The sequence below is a fragment of the Natator depressus genome, chromosome 4, assembly GCF_965152275.1.
Source record: "Natator depressus isolate rNatDep1 chromosome 4, rNatDep2.hap1, whole genome shotgun sequence".
NCBI classification, from domain to species: domain Eukaryota; kingdom Metazoa; phylum Chordata; order Testudines; family Cheloniidae; genus Natator; species Natator depressus.
In genome coordinates, this window is record NC_134237.1 from 51,161,146 (window position 1) to 51,182,106 (window position 20,961).

The following is a 20,961-nucleotide window of genomic DNA, read 5'->3' on the forward strand; positions in this document are numbered from 1 at the left end:
CTTCTATTAAACAACAAAGCCTTAAAGCAGTAATGGTATTACCCCACTATACAATACACTCAGTTCCAAAACCTGACTGCCTTCTTAGCCAAAGGGTAAGTAATAAGGTCAGCCTTCTCTCTGCTCCAGTGATTCAACTTCCATTCTTTATGAAGGAAGTGGGCAGCTTGTTCATAACTATTATTCCAGGCCTGGGTCAATTGAACCCAGATTGACAGCCACTGCAACCCTTAACATGATTATGACTTAGGTAAGTGATTGATACTAGGATCAGACCTGTCAAATACCAACTAATGACCCAATTTTGCAGTTACAAGGCCAGTGCACTAACCCAACAGCACCACAGAGCAGAGTGATTTTTTCTAGCCAACTCCTTAGCTGTTGCTAGCCTAAGAGGTTTGGCTAGGGACTAAAGCATTTATTGGAATTTGTGGTCCACCCCAAGAGTACTAGCCAATCAGAAATTAGTACACATTGACAGGCACTTTGTATAGACACTGAGTTGTTAGTGATGGTATTGTAAATTAACAGAATTAGGTGCATTTTTGTTTGACAAACTATGAAATACCTCAGGATGAATGTAGAGGGCAGGAGAGTATGAACCAAACATATGCGGATTAGCTGGTCATGTTGAAAGAGAACGATGTTAGCCTAGCAACAGCTAGGCTCGGTTCTCTAAGATAGAATTATTTAGAGCATTAAACCACTTCACCCACTATAACATTAAAATCTTATATGAATTTAACATCCATTTTCTTTAAAAGTAGCACACTGGAATTATAGTCATGCTTTTTGGGCTACAGCTTTAGTTAGTATTTGTTCTTGGCCCTGTGTACTTAACAGACATTATGTACAAAAAAAGCAGGACTTATAAATGAATATCCCTTTTTCCTCCAAACAAGGAATTAGGACCATAACTCCCCAGTAGAACTGAAGATGCACAGAGATGCTAATAGTTAAACAGGAAGTTGTAGCACTTCACAAATAGGACTGGCTGTTGTGAATAAAACTCCCATCATGTTAAGACACTGATAAGCACAAGACAGAAATCTACCTAAAATTCTGTTTTATTAGGTGTCCATTGATAAAACATAAATAAGATTTTTTTTAAAAACACAAAACTGTTTGACAGCGGCATTTCAAGTTTTAATTCCAGACATTTTAGCCTGTTCCCCAAGAAAGATGGAAGAAGATGGCTGAATATCCAGTGCAGTCTACAGAAGTATAAGAAATTATGTCTAACCATAAGTGGCTCCTTCATTCTAGTATAACTTGTTTAAAAGGCAGAAAAAATACAAGTTATATTTGAGAAAAATATAGATGTATTAACAAACATTTTAAAACATTCAATATGATTTAATATTTGAATGCGCAAAGCTAGCACTAATAAACTGAAGCTGCAAGACAATTCCATTGTCTAGACTTAAAATATGGATCTCATCTAAAAGCTACAGAAGACTGGTTCATACATCCCAGAAGAGATGAGGTATTTTAACTGTGCAAGATCTAAATCAGCTTAAGAACCTGCAAGATCTTTTCATCCACGAGTGCGTAGACAATTGCACTGCCAACTTTGTTGAACTTTCTGTACATTCAGTAATTCCGTGTTTAAAGAATCCAAGAAAAAGTGCACAGATTGTTTTTAAAAACAAAGTCTTTAAAAAGGTAGCAAAATATAAGGTAAGGTCTCCAGTCTATTAGCATTAAAATTCTTAGTCATTCTTCAAGCAAGTCTGATATAGGGAGGTGGTTTGGATAGTTCTTCCTCTGCATCTAAGTCTTGATCTGGAAACTGCACTGGGGCATTAAAGATTCTGTTCCCATGACCTATGTGAGGGGGAAAGGAAAAAAGACAATATCTCAACATACTGTGGCTGCTTGGGCCAAATTACTTTGTTTTCAGTCACTATCAGGATTTGGCTTGTAATACATATTCAGTAGATGATACTGTATGGAATGATCACCTTAAACCCCAATGATCTATCTAGGAGTTGGAAGGGAGGAGAAAGTTACTTACTTTGCATAGTGCAAACCAGTTCCACAGTCTGCTGCGGATCCTCAGCAGGTTGTAACCATTCCTAGAGATGAGATTTATATTTAATTTTTTCATTGCTAGTCAAATATGGATGTTCTTAAGCAAGTTTATAATCCAGTTTAGAAATTATCCTTGAAAGTAAACTTTGAATTCGTATGTACAATAGAACCTCAGATTTACGAACACCAGAGTTATGAACTGACCAGTCAACCACGCACCTCATCTGGAATCAGAAGTACAAAATCAGGTGACAGCGGAGACAAAAATTAGCTTACACAGTATACTGCCATGTTAAACTACTAAAAAAAGGGAAAGCAGCATTTTTCTTCTGAATAGCAAAGTTTCAAAGCTGTATTAAGTCAATGTTCAGCTGTAAACTTTTGAAAGGCCAACCATAACGTTTGTTCAGAGTTCGTAACTCTGAAGTGTTCATAACCGAGGTTCTACTCTAGTTTATTTGAAACGACGCTAATTTTAAATATACTAGATTTAAATTTCATTATCGCCTTTTCTCCCAAAGGAGGGCATAGTTTAACATGTGGAATTAAATAGTGACATTCACCACTTTTGATTTACATGTCATTTTTGACATGCTTATATGATAGCCTGATACTTTATACAAATTCCTTTTCTTGATATGTGATGTAGTCAATTTTTATTTATATTCTGATAAAATAGGAAAAAAAATGTGATTTTGTACAAGTTGTTTATTGAATCCACTAGCAGTCCTCCTTCCTGACACTAAATTTAAAAATCAGGAAAGTGAGCTAGAAAACTGGAGTCACAATATTCAGAGAGATTTTATAATAAATAGCTCAGATCTTAATGAAATCCGCTTGGTCAATTATAGTGCTGGTCGAACGTTTTCAAAGTTTGCAGTTTTTACACAAGAGGGACAGTTTTCCTGAAAATTACTCCTTTGTCCCTGACTGGCTCTACTGTAGTGCATGCACACAGACAAATAAGCTTAGCGAGTATTTAAATTTAAATCTAAATCTAGTACGTTAAAACACAAGAAGTGTTACTGGTATGTGTTTGGGATGACATTTTACTCATAATTTATGCAGATCATCCCAAACAAGTACTAGTAAAACCCTTATACCTCATGATGGAGTTTGTATTTGCTATAGTTTACAGGAAGTGCAGAGTTTAAAATTAAGGGGTTATTTTATTCATCGGTTGGTACTTCAATTGCATTTGTAAATCAAGCTGCCCTAATACAGGCCTCAAAAGGAAGAGAGGTGATTATTAAGACACTTCAGAAACCTCTAAAATTGTTCTAAAATGCCTTTCCATATCTAGCATTACAAGTCTGATGTCTTGTGATCTACTAGGACTAGGAAAAAAGTCTTAGAGCATTAGGACGAGGCATCCCCAGCTCAAGGTCACAAAGGCGCATCTTACACTCTGGGGGTTTAAAAGAAGATATCAGAACTTCTGCCTTTCATCGGATCAGGGCTGTCCCGCATCTCAAGGCCAAAGTAATTTTAAGGAGCTGGGGGTGGTGGGGGAGGGAAGAAAGCATGAAGCTTTGACAGCTCCATTTTTGAAGAGGGAAAAAAGGTACGGCACTTTGACAATTTGAATTGTTAGAATTAGCCATAGTGGGGCTAGATGGCATAGAACTCAGATAAACCAGTCAGATAGATGACTAATGCATTTACCCTAATCCACACAGTTTTCCCTATGTACCACATGTGATGCAATAGAATTAGAAACTATGTTCAAAAAGTCAGCACTTACATACCATTCCAGTTACACCGTCATAACATGAACAACGTGGAAGACTTCGGCAGCCCATGTAAGCAATAATTAGCACAATGAAAGCACTGCAGGTAGATGCAATTAACATTGCTACATTGGCTCCTTTGACAAGTTTATCAAGCACAAACTTCTGAAATAGAAACAAAGGAAATGTCAGATGGATAAACAATGCAGGCTTCAACTTTAACTTAACTTCCAAAACAATGTTTTGATTAGTGACTGAAATTCTTATCTGTAGCGTATTTACTCTTTCCATTGTAAAAATCTTTCCTATTATTTACATGTCAATGGGGGAATACAATAGTTGTTTTTAGTATTGAGGTACTCCAAGTACTTCTCATTTAAGATTAATTCAGTAACATCACTGATGTCGATGGGAGACATTTCCCCTCTGTATTTGTGTTTTTCTTTGTACTACCCTCTGCAGAGGCAACAATAATTTCCTATCCATTTTGTACTATATAGTCAAGTTTGAAATTAATAGGCATTTTGTTTAAAGTTCATTGTATTTAACACCTTGTCCCAACACGAGTGCATACCAACATTGACTAATGTCAGCTTTGGAAATTGCTGTACCCTTTGCTGCATCAGTAAAACTAAGTAAATACTGAAGGACCATCCTCTTAGTGATCCTGTGTGTAAAAAGATTGGAGACCACTGATCTCTTTGAATTTAAGTGCAACCCAGGATCTACTCGGCCCCTTCCCTGAGGCCCCATCCCACTCACTCCCGTTCACCCCACAACACTCCCCCGCTCTCCATCGCTTGATCTCTCCACTCTTGCTCACTTTCACCAGGCTGGGGCAGGGGGTTGGGATTCAGGAGGGGATGCAGGCTCTGGGCTGAGACCGAGGGGTATGGAGTGTGGGAGGGGGCTCCAGGCTGAGCCTGGGGTACGGATGCAGAAGGGGATGAGGATTGCAATCTCTGGGAGGGAGTTTGGGAGCAGGAGGGGGCTCCAGGCTGGGGCAGAGTGTTGGGGTGCAGAAGGAGGTGTGGGCTCTGGGAAGGAGTTTGGGTGCAGGAGGGGGAAGAGTGCTGGGGTTCAGCAGGGGGTACAGGGTGCTGGCTTTGGGAGGGGGGTCAGGGCAGGGGATACAGCGTGCAGCAGGCTATATGGGGTGCTGGCTCCAGGAGGGGGCTCAAGTGTGGGCTCCTGCCAGGCGGTACTTACCCAGTGGTTCCCAGCCGATGGTGCAGTGGGAGTGCTGCTAAGGCAGGCTCCCTGCCTGCCCCATGCCGCTCCCAGTAGGGGCCAATGCGCCCCTGTGGCCCCTTGGGGGGGGTGGGGTGCACTTGGCTCTGCATGCTGCTCCTGCCTGCAAGCACCACCCCTGCAGCTCCCATTGGCCACAGTTCATCATTCCCAGCCAATGGGAGCTGGGGGGAGGGGGGGGTGCTTGCAGGCAGAAGCAGCACACAGAGACCTCTGCCCCCCCCCCACCCCTCTGGGGCTGCGCTGGCCACTTCTGGGAGCTGCATGGGGCCAGGACAGGACAGGCAGGGAGCCTGCCTTAGTGGCAGCCCTGCTGCGCCCCTGGATATCACAGTTGACGAGGAGAGTCTCCAGGATCGACCGGTTGGTGATGAGTCAACTGCCTTACAATCATCTTGGTCTACAGTGAGACACATCACACCTAAGCAGCATGACATCAGAAAGTTGGCCTGCAGTGCATGGGTCTATTTGCATTTTTTTCATAAATATATTAATCCCAACAAGCTATTATTGGTACCAAAAGGATTTTGTATCAAGAGACCAGATATCAGCAAAAAATTTGAAAAAGCAAGTATCTAAATGTCAGCACCTAAATCTATGTCTAGGTACCTAAGTGGGCTGATAATTGTAAAACGTGTAAACGTTTTCTGAAATGTGCAAACTGAGGTGCAGAGAGGTTTAATGACTTGCCTAAATCATATTGCAAGCTTTGATGGAGTTGGGACTCAATCCTTTCCTCAAACCCCTAGACTATACTGCAGTTTAGTGAAGTTGCTGAGTTATCTTGTCATTTGTTTACATTTGAGTCCCCAATTTGTTTTTATAGTAACTCAAGCCAATGGCATCCCTTCCTGTCCCATTCAAAGTTATTCACTGTTTGAAGTTGGGACAGATATTCTAATTTCTCAGTATTTCCTAGCACAATGGGCCTCAGTCGGTGTTCCTATTTGTCTCCATAATCCAATAAAACTGTATGAATAGATTCTGTGGCCAAGAGGCTAACGGTTTCAGATCAAATCAAGTTAGAATGTTGATGGTTTTGATCTTAACTCTTCCTGTTCTAATTCTCCTACACTCAATTTCATATCAAGAACTGTCGGTACCAACTCTCCAGTTATATAGGCTACGTGCTGTAATAGCCACCAAGTACTCCCACCTCATGGGAAACATCTCCAAAGCATTTATGTTCTACAAGGCAAGAACCCAGATCTTCACCACTGAATGTTCTCTCTGTGGGGAAGACCCCGTGTTCCTAACATATTTTGACCACCAGGTTCCTTGCTACTCCAAATTGATGTCTCCTAGGATAGGAGTTCAGTATCTTAAGAATTTCCACATCAGAGGAAACCAGTGGTCCACCTAGTTCTGCATTCTCTCTTGGACGGTAGCAAGTACCAGGAGAAGATTATACCGTGATTCTTCAGAGAATCACAGAGCTTCCTGCATTCAGCAATAATAAACTGATTTTAGAATTGTTGGTGTATGCCTAGTTTGCACATACTGAAAGGAATTGCAAAGCCTGGATTACATTCCTACAAAAGGAAGCACAATTTTGTCAAAAAATACTGCCACTTACCGTATGAATAACATGAACTGGCTCATGTGTGAACATCTCATCTTCTTCACCATAGCTTAAAGTTAGGGAAGCATAGACAACTACAATGATGGTGGCACAACAAGAAAATATAGAAGCTAATATCATTGCATTCACCTGCATAGGAAAAAATTCAAGGAAAATATGGGAGTGGGGACAGGAAGAGTTAGTGCATTGTCTATTTTTCCTTTAAAATTAATAAGCCACTCTGAAATATATTAACAATCAAACTTGAATAATTTCAAATGCTCTGACCACCACCCTTAATGCTGCAGTGATTGTATTCTGTTGAGGCTTGTTTGAGAGATAAACTGAAGCCATGTGGAATCCCAGTGACTTTGCAACAAGATATCAGTGCATCAAGAGCTCCCCACAATACTCACTACTGTGTTTACCAGCTGTTTTTCTACTCCCCTCTTAAGGGATCCACAAGTCAGGAATCCCTTGTCTGATTCACTTCCTTTTATAGAAAAAAAAATTCTACCTTGCCCTCCAGATCTCTCTTTCCAACTTTGAGTCTTTGATATTAAGAGGGGCAAAAATCAAGATCATAATAGAAAATCATTTGCAGCAGCTCCTAAAGCTTTATAGTGATAGATCGGTAACAAAAGGACAGTAGCAGGAAGAATTATTATGAAACCATGGTCAAGTTCAACATGTATCTCCAAGCCACTACCACCTCTATATTATATATGCCCTACAATCTCAAATCTTGACCACAGAGATGTTTGTCTGTTAAAGCAATTAGATTAAGTAAAACCCCAAGGGTCTTTTAGCAGTTCACTCATTTACAAATGAGAACATATCCTTTTGGAGTTTAGCTGGCCAGAAAGTCAAGAAGCAAGCTCTTTACACATTCCATTTTAATTCCTATCGTACTATATAGTTCAGCAAGCAGATTAAATTTGTGGAAATATTTCTCTAGTACACTCAAAAGTAACTGCTAGAAAATACAGAGCTTGAAGGAGTCTAAAATCAGTTACGAAAAATCACATGTTCTGGAATAACTGATCAGTAAATGCTGCCAGAATTCCCATTTTTCTACAGAATTTAATACTGCTACACAGAACTCAGAGTGAGGATCTTGCAGCAGGATTTAGCACCAAGTGCGATTAAGTGAACCAGGCCACTACCAACTTAATGTTGCTTACAAAAGATGTATCTGGTCACCCCTTCGCCTACTCCTTTAAAAAAAAAAATTCTACAAACTTACAAGAACTGGATTTTTTTTCTGGGAAGAAAATAAAGCCAGAATTCCAGGAACACCCATGACCTGCATGTGAAAAAATAAACAGATGATTTTGCAACCGGAAAGAAACCATGCTAACCAGTTATGCTATTACATTGGGTGTGACAAGTTTCAGAAAATATATTCCATAAGGAGCCATTTTAAATTATAAGCACTCAAAGTTATTTAAGTTCATAGTGACCACACAGAACTCGGACCTTTGCACCCCACTTTATAAGAAGAATGAGCCTATGAAGAGAGCAGACATTTTATGCCACAATAATTGACATGGTTTTAACGGTGCAGATCCTGGAGTTTAAGAAATGGCATTCTGTCACTTCTTTAGAAAATGAAACATTCTGAGAGTGAAAGTTAATTATCAAATTAGCAGTTATTCCAGCCTTGCTTTATAATTCTGGAGTCAGATTTCACATTTCAGCAGCGTTACATTTCCGCTAGTGTGAAAAGTGTGTGACTAGCACATAATATTCCAGGGAATTAAGGACCATTTGCATTTGGAAAACAGACAGCTCTCTTCAGTACAGGAAAACTTATCACCACATGTCTAGGAAAATTTACCACATGTGTCGACACATTTATAAATTATACAGTAGTTTAAATTTCATCAACCTTTATAGCATATGCTGAAGGTATTACAGAGAGACTGTAGATAGCTGTTCATTACCACAAGTTTTGATGCTCTCCCTAACTTTGCCAATGCTCAGCTAATCCACCTGAAATATCCCATTATACTCCTGTCTTGAGAATGTGTATAGTGGGCTGGGGGAGAGGCATATGAATTGGGAAGGCATTTATCAAAGTAGTATTTTGCCATTTTAATATTGGTTTGTCATTGACATGTCATCTTAAGTGTCTTGGCCGAGAAACTCCAAGCTTGCTTTCTTTAACTGGACTCAGTGAGGACTGGTTTCTCCGACTATTTTTGGTTAAGCCTGTTGGCTATTTGAGTTATTCAGGCTGATTTTGTAGACCTACAGTCACAGTGTCTGTTACAGACTATTCATAACTTAAAGCTTGCCACTACCTACCTAACTACCATTGGTCTGGAATTCCTGTTTTCTAAAGCTCATTCCATGAGGCAGCCTTGTTCGGCTTAATTTCTGGAAATTAGGACATTCTGTCATTTATGTAAATATGGTAACATCAATCAAAAATGCAAATCAGGACATTAAGTTACTTTCTAAAATCTCCAGTTTTCTGAACTTTTAGTCTTTAACAGCAAGCCAGTCCCAGCATTGGAACCCAGATCTTCTGATTTCTGGGTACATTGTACTTCAGCGTCAATCACTGTGACCCTGAATGGGCAAACAGATGAGGATTGCAAGCACAGACCTGCTGAAGTCACAGATGACATCAGAGCAAGGCTGTATTCTGGCAATCCCAGTTTGGAGCGGCAGAGACCAAACAGTTCTACTACCCTTCATAGTGTCCCAGAGACCAAGCCCAAAGTGGTGCACTCTGGTAAGAGTGACAAAGATGAGGATGGGGCAGAGTATTGGCCAGGTAGGGCTGAGGTAAAGGTGGCAAGCCTCTTGTTTCAGGACTTAAGCTTGTCTAACTAGTAGAGATCAGGATGAGACATAATTTGTTGGGTGATTATCTTACCGCTAAGTTCTTACACCTTCCTTTGAATCGTCTGATGTTGGCCACTGTCAGCGACAGGATTCCAGACTAGATGGGCCACAGTCTGATATGGTATTGCAACTCTTGTATTGACAACCCCAAGAACAGCTTTGAAGCTGCGCAATAGCCAACATGTGACAAGGCACCAGTGAGCTACTAAAAAGTTGCTTACTCCAACATACATTAGTAGTTCCCTGCTCCTTTTGTGAAAGGAAAGAAGCTATGACTCAGAAAGTAGGTACGAGTCCAGGATGAAAGAGGATGCTTTGGGTCAGCAGCTCCCTGAGTAAATTGGCTGGAGTACATGGACAGTGAGGAGGGGAGATCTGGGGACATGTGAGGAACAGGGAGAAAAACTAATGAGTTTTGTACTTTTAATATTTTGTTTGTATTTTTAGGCACTATGGAACAGAAACATTCCCCTAATAAAGCTTTATTAAATGTGAACTGATGTTGTCAATGTGTGCCAGTAACTTAACGGATAAAATCTTAACATAAAGGTGCAGTAAAAATAATCTGGTGGAAGTCAAGAAACTCACAAAAAGGAGCAGGGAACTACTAATGTATGTTGGAGTAAGGTTATATTTACCCTCAAACATTGGAAAGCATGGAAATAAAGAGTTTGCATACACCTAATGTACCTTATATGGTGGCTGCACAAGATGGCAGGAACGAAAGAGCAGAGTTAAAGTCGTTTGTGGTACCCTAGTGCAGTGGTTTTCAAACTTTTTTTCTCACGACCCAGTTGAAGAAAATTTTTGATGCCCGTGACCCAACGGAGCTGGGGATGAGGGATTTGGGGTGTGGGAGGGGCTCAGGGTTGGGGTGCGGGGGTGAGGACTGCAGGATGGAGCCAGGAATCAGGGGTTCAGAGTGTGCGAGGGGGCTCTGGGCTGGGGATGCAGGGGGTTTAGAGCTGTAGCAGAGGGTTGAGGTGCGTGAGGGGTTCAGGGCTCTGGGTACAGGAGGGGGCTCTGGGATGGGAGTGCAGGCTCTGGGCTGGAGCTGGGGATGAGGGGTTTGGGATGCAGGAGGGGGCTCCAGGTTTGGGGGGCACTCAGGGCTCTGGCAGAGGGCTGGGGTGCAGGAAGGGGTCAGGGGGTGCAGACTCTGGGGTGGGGATGAGGGGGGCTCAGGGCACAGCGCAGTGTTGGAACAGGTAGGGACTAGTTTGCCTTAGCTGGGAAACACCGCCTATGGGACTTTTAACGGCCTGGTCAGCAGTGCTGACTAGAGCCGCTGTGATCTAGTGCCTTACATTCCGGGACCCAGTGCTGGGTCGCGACCCACAGTTTGAAAAACCACTGTTCTAGTGTACTTTTTGAGGAAAGCTTTCTGGCTTCCATTCCCATCCCTCTCTACATCACCTCTCCTGCCCCCCAACCTTAAACCCATATTAAAAGATATGCATCTTTGGGTTATCTACACTTATCTAGAATGAAATCCTGGCCACACTGCAGTCAATGGGAACTTTGATAGTTACTTAAATGGGGCCAGGATTTTACTCCCAGGGTACAGTTTATTTAAAGTTTTACACAAGTTGCACTTTAGTAACTTGACAACCTGCTCTGACTAGATAACAGAGAACCTATTCTTCAGAAGCAGTCGACAGACAGACAACCCAAGAAGGCACCACCACCGTGCAGCAATGACTCCTGATCATATTATGCTGTAGCAATGCTATGTTACTTTTGAATAGTAGGAATATTTTCATATGGGAAACCTTATGAATCTGAGCTGCTCAGAACACCTATAAAGCTTTGATGCAATTATTAAGCTTTCATCCCTAACATCAATGAAGCGGTGCTGCCCCTAATAATGAAGTTAAAACCAATTAGGGTATTATTGTACTCTTACTGCAATTCATTTTCAGTGAAAAGTTCAGTTGTGTTATATGGGCACTGAGTCAATCTTATGAAATGAAGGGGTCCTCTGTGTCCCACCACTACATTGAAGCTCAATACAGTCATTAGCTTTATATATTTTTCTTTTGGTTACAACTTTTAGAATGGAAACTCTCCACAGCCTCATTTTCTAAATCATCCCATGCCTGATGAAATAAAAGCGGAATTACAGTGTGTCTTGTTATTCTAGTCCCCGCTGCAGGTCTCCCCCCCTCACCTTGCAATATCCCCAAATCTTTTCCCAGTGCCTCTCCACTCTTGTGCTTTCAGAGCAGTGGACAAATACCAGATTCCAAGAGAGGTGCTGGAAAAGAGTCAGCAGAAGTTCTCCCAGAGGGAGCCAACTTATGAACTATAACCCCCAATAGGATGAGTAAACAGAAAAATAAGATATGCAACTTTACCATTCCAGCCCAGACGGGTGCTCTCGTTTTACTCAGCGCTGTTTGTGTTCTGAAGGTGCCATCCATTAATCCACTGATGACACACACTGTAGCAAAGGCTATCTGCAAGAACCCCAGCACAACCATACTTTTCTGGTTAAAGATGAAATATCTGTAGCGATCCATTACAATGAATCCACACGTGAACTTGTGTGTGTACACACTGTGTGATCTTAGGAAGAAGCACAAGGATCCTTCAGGAAGAGTCAGCCTAACTGTTTTTCCTAAACAGAAGGAAGAAGGTGCAAGAGGATTAGCACTTCAACAAGCATCATCTGACAAATTGCTGACATACCTTGCCATTAATAGCATGAGGATCTGCTATAGTAGTGCAGCGTCAAACATACAGCTTTGCCATGTACATGGAACTTATCTTTTTACGGTTGCCAGAAGATGTGGGGAAAAATACAAGAATGAGAAAAGTGGATGTCAAAGTCACTCACGCACCACAAAAGCTTTGTTTTTAAACACACACAGTAAGGTGTTTCTGGATATAGAGAATTACCTAGACAGATAAATCTTTCTTACAACCTCTGCTGCAATTTTTTTCCCCTTTAAAATTATCAGACAACCAGTAGAACATGCAAGATCCAGTTTATCCCTAAGCTTTGCTTAGAAGCCAGGTTTTGTTCCCTTTCAGCGATGACCTGAGTGGTCACTCCTTGGAGCAAGGATCAGGGATTATACTGCTCTAGTGTTTAAAATAAAAACTGCTAATAACTTTGCTATAACAAGATTCAGATTGTAGCATGTTTTCAACATTTTAAATGTATTGTCTCCATATTAAAAAAAACCTAACTGTTGCCCCGATATTACAAGCCTATCCTACTGTTCGATTTAGCAATGCTTAATACATTTAAAAGGACAGGATTCCAGCTAGTTCATGACCTCCAGAAGTCCAGGGTTTAATCTGCAAATGTCCTAACCTCACTACAATTAAATGACATTAAGGAAGCTAAACATTTAAAGAAGTTTAGATGCCTCATATGAATACACACGCTAATGACATTTCAGCCTGGCAGCTTGCTGTAGAATAACATTAGTTGACCTTCCTAGTCATCCCCACAATACACACAGAAATAAAGAACAGGTTCGCAGGAGTTTTCAAATTTTACAGTCCACATTTTCACACAGAGTCTCATGAACCTCCTGTTCACAATTATGCAGACTATATCCCATTCCTCTGACAACTATAGTAATTACTTATGTGGACATTTAACATTAAGAAAATAAGTGCTAAAGCTATCTTAATACAATTCTGTAACTGAAAACACAGAGCTGCCCCATGTGATCAGCCTGCTCTCTACTTACAACCTGCAAGAACTCTGTGGTCCACAGTTGGGGAACTTCATTTCTGTAAGTCTTTGCTTTAGCTCAGTACTTCCAAACCAGGAAATAAACATGGATATTTGTCTGATCACATTCATATACATTCACCAGCTATCATAATGAAACCTGCAGTAAGGACCCGCTCCAGCAGCAACCCCTCTTAACAATTCTACAGAGCCTACTTTAAACAAGGTTTCCAGTATAGTTTAGTTTGACCTTCAGAATCCACCACAACTAGACAACTAAATTTTGCTCATTCTGGGAGCATCAGGAATATTACTGTACTACTGTGAGAGAAGCTGAAAATGAAACTGGTGCGTTGCTTACTTTGTAATTTTCAGCTCAATCAACATTACAAAGTTACCGTTTTAAAAATCTAAAAGGTGTTAACATAAATAAGTAATTTTTTAAACCTAGTGACTTTCCTTTAAAGGAAAGTCCTTATCGAATGATACAAACTATCCTTCTTGTCCCCAGCACAGAGAGTTAGGCACATGGCTCAACATTTCCAGTCCCCACTAACCTAGGAATGGAACTGGGGGCAGACATTGGATTCTCCTACAATACAAAATATTACTGGGCCAGACTTATTCCCCCTTTAGCATCAGTTGTGAGTGGTAAAGCATATGATGATTTAATTTTGAAGAGGATCTTAAAACGGTGGTGCTCATACCAAATTGTTATCAAGAGTATAGCGCAGGTGTTTTGGACATTTATGTCATGTTGTTAAAAGATTAGTCAAAATTTAACTTGGAAAAGGTATATTTTAACAACATACATCTTTAAACAAAACTTTTTAGCCAATCAGTAGTGATGCCGAATTGCTTCATCCTACTGGTTTGATTTTTACCCCCAGTAGTTACACATATTAAAGTCAACAACAAAAAAGAAATTCAAAGGCTCACAATCTTTTTAACATATCTTGTTGGCCTAGGTGCTAGGAGTGTCTCCAATAAGTGAGATTTTTAAGGCCCTGGTATGCCTAGACAATTGATTAAATCAGCTGTCCACTAGGTTTTCTGGCTCTTGTATAGAAAAGCTTTACTTCCAGAAGAGAGGCCTTCCAGCCTGGAAGAGTGTTACCCACACAAACAATATGTTCGTCTAGAGTTTAACTCAGAATAAAGCAGCCTATCCAACATATGCTAAACCTTACTAGACTGAAAATCTGTTAAAGTCACAGAAAAGCTTAAAGCCTGGTCCTAAGGAACAGCTTCAACGAAAAAGAACCATTACCCAGGAGGACTGGAAAGGTGACACATGTTCTTCGTACTGCAGCAGAGAGTTTTCTTTTAAAGACACTCTTTCCTTACTTTAGCGTTAGGGAGAAGAGCAGCCCGGGTGAGCATACAGAGATGCAGTATCGTTAAGGCCATGCTGGGTTTGGGCGGGTGTGTACTTTTAGGACTAGAACTGCGCCAAGAAAGACAAAAATGGCACGATTGTTCCTGGAGGGATCTAACAGTCTGCTGGAGAACGGGGCCCCGCGCCCTTGGAGCGGTAATGAATTATTTTGCCCTTTTCTATAAGCAAACCCTGCGCGTGGCTGCCCGCCTCGCCCCCTGCGCGCGTCTCTGCAGGTTAGTCTTAGCGCAAGCCAAGGCCTTCGCGTCTGAACCACGCACCCACCACACCCCGTTCACCTGCCCCGGGGAAGCGAAGAGGAGCGTTGGCCTGACAGCCCCAGACAGCAAAAGCCCGTCGGGGCCCGAGTAAGCCGGGGGAGGGGAGAGGCGCGGCGCGCCCAAGGAGCCACCCGAGCCCTACGGGGAGCGGCCCCAAAGCCGGCCTTGCAGCTGGCCCGCTGCGCGTCCGGAAGGGCAGGCGGGAGCGAGCCCCGCCCCAGCCTGGGCCCAGGCCCCGGAGAGCCCCCAGCAGAGCGGGCAGGCGACGCGAAGGGAGCCGCCGGCCGGGGGAACGAACTCACCTGCGCTGCTGCCGCCGCCGCCTCCGCACAGCGGGAAGCCCCGGGTGCACCTGGGCAGGTGAGTCAGCGCGGCTGCTCCTGCTGCGGTGAGAGCCGGGGCCCCGCCCTCGCCGCTGGCTTTAACCCCTGCAGTGCCGCCCCCGGCAGCCACGGGCTGGTGTGCAAAGGCGCCCACCCATGCTCACAGCTCCCCAGGCAATGGATTGATATTGTCTGACTACTGCGGAGCTGCCAAGGCCCCGGAGAGCAGCACTGCTAACGTAACCGGCTTCAACAGGCCAGGCTGCGGTTCCAGGGCGCGGGCTGTTGGAGGTGGAGCAGCCTGCCCTCAAGGCTGACACCTTGAATACTGGGTGCAGTTCTGGTCTCCCCCTCTCAAAAGAAATATATTGGAACGGGGAAAGATACAGAGAAGGGCAACAAAAATGATGAGGGATATGGAACTTCCTCTGTAGGAGGAGAGGTTAAAAAGACCGGGACTTTCCAGCTTGGAAAATAGACAACTGAGGTCAAATGATAAGAGGTCAATAAACTCATGCACGATGTGGAGAAAGTGAATAAGGAAGTGTTATTTACTGGTTCAGCTAACACAAGAACTAGGGGCCACCTAAGGAAATTAATAGGCAGCAGGTTGAAAACAAACAAAAGGAAGTACTTCTTCACACAATGCACAGTCAACCTGTGGATGTTATAAAGGCCAAAACTATAACAGCGTTCAAAAAGAACTAGGTAAATTCATGGAGGATAGGTCCATCAGCAGCTGTTAGCCAAGATGGTCAGGGATGCAAGCCCGTGTTCAGTGTCCCTAGCCTCTGACTGCCAAAAGCTGGGAGTGGACCCCAAGGGATAGATCACTGCATGATTGCCTGTTCTGTCCATTTGCTCTGAAGCAGCGGGCATTGGCCAGTGTTGGAAGACAGGAAGGATACTGGGCAACAGGGACCTTTGGGCTGATGCACTATGGCCATTTTTATGACATTCTAATGCCTCTGCAATGGGCTCCTCACAAGCAGGCGAGGGAGATTATGGCATGGAGGGGGCTAGTGAATTGCTGGAGGCTGTGCATGTGGAGCATTCATGTGGAGTTGCTTTTGATAGCTTGTCACACACCCCTCACACCTCTCAGCTGAGCCAGGAAGGCCCCAGGCTAGTAAGGGAAGCCTTGAGAAACTACTCTTGGCAAGAGGCAGGGCGCGTAAAGGGTGGTCTCTGCTTCTCGAGCAGCCTTACAGAAATTTGTGGAGCAGAAGCTAAAAGGCAACCATACCCCACCCCAGCAGACTGCTTCATCTCTTCGCTGGCGCACAGCTACTGTCCCAGCAGGCAAACAGCAAATATATTCAGATTGTTTAGCGGTGCCAGGTCTAGTTATTGTGCAAGAAAAGCTCTGCCCTGCCTGGAGGAGCACATGGCTGAGAGCTTTCACAAGAGCTAGGTGGGAAGGTTAGAGCCTTGCTCTGCACTGCAGTCCTGTCCACAGCAGCCCTAGGCACCTGGTGAGGCAGGAACCATGGCCAGCTGCTCTTCTCTCCACCCTGCTGAACACACACTTCTAGGCATTGTGGCTTTGTAATATGCACACAACCCTCCCCTGTGCATGGGGAGAGATCACCATTCTTGTACATTTGGGACCGATGTCCACCTTGTGTCCTTGGCACTATTCAGGTATATCTTCCAAGGGGGGCAAATTCCAGTCCCCACATGTCCCCCACTTTCCTCCCACAGGGATTCCAGGTCTCCTACACCCAGCTGGAATCTCCTCCCCCCCACCCCAAACCAAATAAGCCAGTGCCATCAGGAGTCAAGTTCTTGGCAGACTCCCCTGCTCTCCACCATATAGGAACAGCCTCCCCCTCTGCCAGAGAGGTGCAGCCAGGCCAAATTTCAGTGGCATTGGTGTTGCAACCTGATGCACAGAGTCACACTCACTGATGATCTGGCCCTGCCTCTCCATTTGTATGGGAGGGGCAGCCGGGTCAAATTTCAGTAGCACCGTGACCACATCAGACAGCTCTGGCAGCAACCTTACTGATTCAATATAGGACCACTGCTTGTAAGTGATCAGGCCATGACCCCCTCAGCTCTGTAGCCTATGGAATTTTGGAGGGGGGTTGCTACTGCCATCAACCCCTTCCTCCCCAATTAGCACTACTGCTTTCTACCTAGGTTTCCAGATTGAAGAGCTAGGGGGAAATATTACCTTAAAAAGATGTCAATCTGGGGCTTTCACAATTCCATCCTCTCTTGTTTCTCTTACTTCTCTGATCCTCTCTTCCCATAGGATCTCTTCTCTCCCCTCCTCCCCAGCCTGCAGCTCTCTTATAGAAAACTCCATGTTGGGGTCACTCCTCTCCTCCCTCTACGCCTCCAGGTGACATCATCTGCTCTCACAGCTTCCAGTGCTATTTCTATGCCTGTCTCCCTCCAGTCAACCCAACTTTGCTTGGCCTCTCTAACATCTCCTGGATGTCTGTCAACTTAAAATTAAATGTACCCAAACTGAATTCCTTGTATTCCCTCCCATACTCTCCCCATGCAATCAATTGGTTACTGTTGACACCACCACCATCTTCCTTGTCACTCAGCCCCATAACCTTGGTGTCAACACCACCCTCTCTAAACCCACACATCCAGGCCCAGTTCAAATTTCTCCCTGCACAATATCTTCAAAGCCTAGACTTTTCCATGGCAATAGTTAAAACTCTCATACATCTTTCCAATTTCTCTTGATTAGTGCAACCTCTTCCTCCCTGGCTTTCTGTGGCTCCATTCAGAATACCGCAATTAGCCTCTTCCTCCCCCACAATTCTGACCATGTCATCCTTCTAAGTTCCTCTACTGCTCCATCTTCTCCACTGTAACAAAAACAGGTTTATTTTTAAAGGATTGTAACCATTTAGTGCCTTCCTCCTTTTACCCACTTTTCCGATTTATTACATCACCCTCTAACTTCCTCCACTTTGTACACAAAGGCAGTCTCCTTGACCTGTTTGTCCACTTTTCCCACAACCTCCTGTTGTGTTTTTTCCCCCCATATACCATCTCCCAACTGGACTCTAAAGCCATTATAATCAAGATTTCAGTGCCCTGTACCATAGTAATACAGTAGCAGTTTTAAGCCTCTATAGACCACCACCTAAACACTAAAATTGTACTGATTAAACTATTGCTTTAGAAAGAGATTTAATTAAATCAGTGCAATCCTCTTGTGTGAGCCCTCTTAAAAATCCGTATCAGAATGGGTAATACTGATTTAGCTTAATTCTTAAATGGTATGGGGCTCAGATGCTCATTTAAGTTTTCTAATTTCTTCAGGCTACACCACCACACTAGTTGAGGAGTGTGCCAAATTTTAAAATAGGAATACTGATTTTTTTTTTTTTTTAAATAAAAGGCAGACCTTTTCCTTACATGCAGGAAGTTTGGGATGAATACCCGTACAAAACTGTAACCGACAACATCCTCCCCAGTAATTGTGTTAAGCCAGTCCTTTTCCAAGTTTTGTCACTGACACCGTCTTCCAAGCGGCTTCATGATCTGGGTATTGGTCAAGTGTGGTAGCAGCCCATTTCTTCAGTTATGGATTATGGAAGTTCAACAGGCAGTGCGGAAGCCACACAGAGCAGAAAAAGGGCAGAGGTACAAGTAGTCTTCCTGTATACACCTGCACAGTGGACAGCATATCCACACAAAGACCAGGAAAATTTTTAAAAAAGTGGAGATCTCACAAGGCTGAGATAGGACAATAGCCTTGCTCCTTTCCACACCAACCAGATTCAAAGATCCCAGCCAGAAGGGACTATGGTGATCATCTAGTCTAGCTTGTATAACACAGGCCATAGAACTTCCACAAAATTCCGGGAGCGTATCTTTTAGAAAAACATCCAATCAGAGAATGAGCATCAGCATGAGTGAGTGGGGTGTGCATGGGGGGCAAGGACGGATGAACATTTCAATGGGTATCCCAAGTACTTGTAGCATTCTGGCTATATAAGGCAGGAAGCTTCTGTGGTTCTTCCCCACCTCCCCCATGCACACCACATTGACTGCAGCAGTAAGAGTTAGAGTAGAGTTCCAGCTACAACCAAACACTTCTAAAAACATTTTAAAAGCTGTTTTGGGTAAACAAAAATCTGCTGTGTTCTTCCAATGCACAAGACACACTTCCTGTTACTTTAACATGAAAACCTAATTCCATGGGAAAGTGACTAGTACAAGAAATGTTTTCTTGTTAGTTCACTATTTTGTATTAGTATAACATAGCCCAAAAGACCGCTGAAACTGGGGCAAATTCTACCTATGCGCCACCAGTAAATATGGTTGCAGGGATCAGAGCTGCATCAGAGTAATATAAATCACGTAAAACAGGGCAGAGTGTTGGCAGTCCAAGATTTTATATTAAAAAAAACCAAGAGAACAGAGATTGTTCTGTTTGAATATTTTAATACCTGCATTGCTTTCATCACGCAATTAAACAGTTTGTAAGATTCATTTATCACAAATGTTTGTCAATATTTTTCCCCAGAAACATCTTTCCTACATCTGGGCACATGCACCCAAACACACTGTATAAAAAACCTCATTCATAACATGAGAGGAAGGGCAGGCATCATTCATGTAAACATCTTTCTTTAGAGTTATCCATTGTTTTAAAAGTCATAAATAAACCTAATGATGTTCAATAAGGCTCACAGTTCTAGTACAAATGTCATAAAACACCTATCAAGTTCTGTATACAAGCTAATTATTGTGGGATTCACTTCTCAAGTCACATGTAAGCTTACCCCCAGACTGGATTCTTTAGCATACCCTAGAATTCAGAGACCGAACAATTGTGGCCTAAAAAGTGTAAAAATAGCAGAAACTGTCAGAGCTGGCAGCTTAGATAACAACTGGAATTGTTTCCAGTCTCAGTTTTAGTTAACTCAGTACAGTAGTTATTTTGAAATAAAATTAATTACAGTTGAAAAAAGTTTTATAGGAGAAGACGGAGAATGAAGCTTTTGTTATATAATGCATATAACTGAGGGACAATTGAAAGGTTTGTCTTAAAGATGTGATTGGCCATGGTATTGAAATGATTATGACAGTTATATGCAACACTACATACATATTCTCTCTCAATAGCTTATCTATTAGCTACTGTAAGGATAATATGCTGCATCTCCAAATTTTAAAAGTTTCATGTACTCATTTTCAGTTATACTCAGATCTTATAAAAAGACACTCTTGTAAATCTGATTTCAAATAGAGGGGAACATTTTTTTTTTAAAATATATTCATTCTACCATGAAAATATTTCATACAAACATCTATTTACATACAAACATGTTAAAACTTGTGAAAAGGGTTTCCCACACCTGTGGTTTTATGGCTTGAATATTTCATTGCTTTGAATTTATATACCTAGTTCCTTTGAAAAAATAATGAAGTCTATTTAAAAATCAAATGTATTTGAAATAAAATTAGAGAAGGGCAGCTTCTGCTGAACTGGAGGGAAAAAGACAGACACAAGAAGGATCCACTGGATAGTTAGAAATCAGTGTTCAAAACCTTTGATCTATGACAGGTAAACATACAACCATCAAATCGTGCAACAATTTTTTAAAAGTCATTTGGAATACAATTCATAATCACTACTTCCAAAATATAGTTCTAAGGCTGCTAGTTCCATAGAGATATCCCCAGATTCTCCACTGGTTTAAGTAAGTGCAAATACATTGATTCCAGTGGTGTATGCTTATATCAGATGGGTGAAGTTGGTCCTCTGTCTCAAGTTGCCCATCCAAATACTCGAACATTAGGTTACTTATGATACTATATACATTGCCCCTGTTTTTTTTAAGGACCATGTTTCAGCTAAATGGGAAATAGTGC

General features: G+C 42.5%; 1 protein-coding gene across 3 annotated transcripts; it reads right to left on the reverse strand.

Annotated features, from left to right (window-relative positions):
* Positions 1–1,132: 1,132 nt before the first annotated feature.
* LOC141986426 (uncharacterized) lies at positions 1,133–15,285 on the reverse strand. Of its 3 annotated transcripts, none has more exons than XM_074950878.1 (7): positions 15,085–15,285; positions 11,790–12,052; positions 7,823–7,882; positions 6,592–6,726; positions 3,783–3,929; positions 2,018–2,078; positions 1,133–1,827 (listed from the first exon to the last, which is right to left on the reverse strand). In XM_074950878.1, the coding sequence occupies exons 2-7, from the start codon at positions 11,952–11,954 to the stop codon at positions 1,724–1,726; spliced, it is 672 nt and encodes a 223-aa protein (XP_074806979.1). In that variant the 5' UTR covers positions 11,955–12,052; positions 15,085–15,285; the 3' UTR covers positions 1,133–1,723. The 3 variants fall into 3 exon arrangements, with proteins under 3 accessions (XP_074806979.1, XP_074806981.1, XP_074806980.1); XM_074950880.1 differs by lacking the exon at positions 15,085–15,285 and adding an exon at positions 14,801–14,956; XM_074950879.1 differs by lacking the exon at positions 15,085–15,285 and adding an exon at positions 14,394–14,498.
* Positions 15,286–20,961: the final 5,676 nt, after the last annotated feature.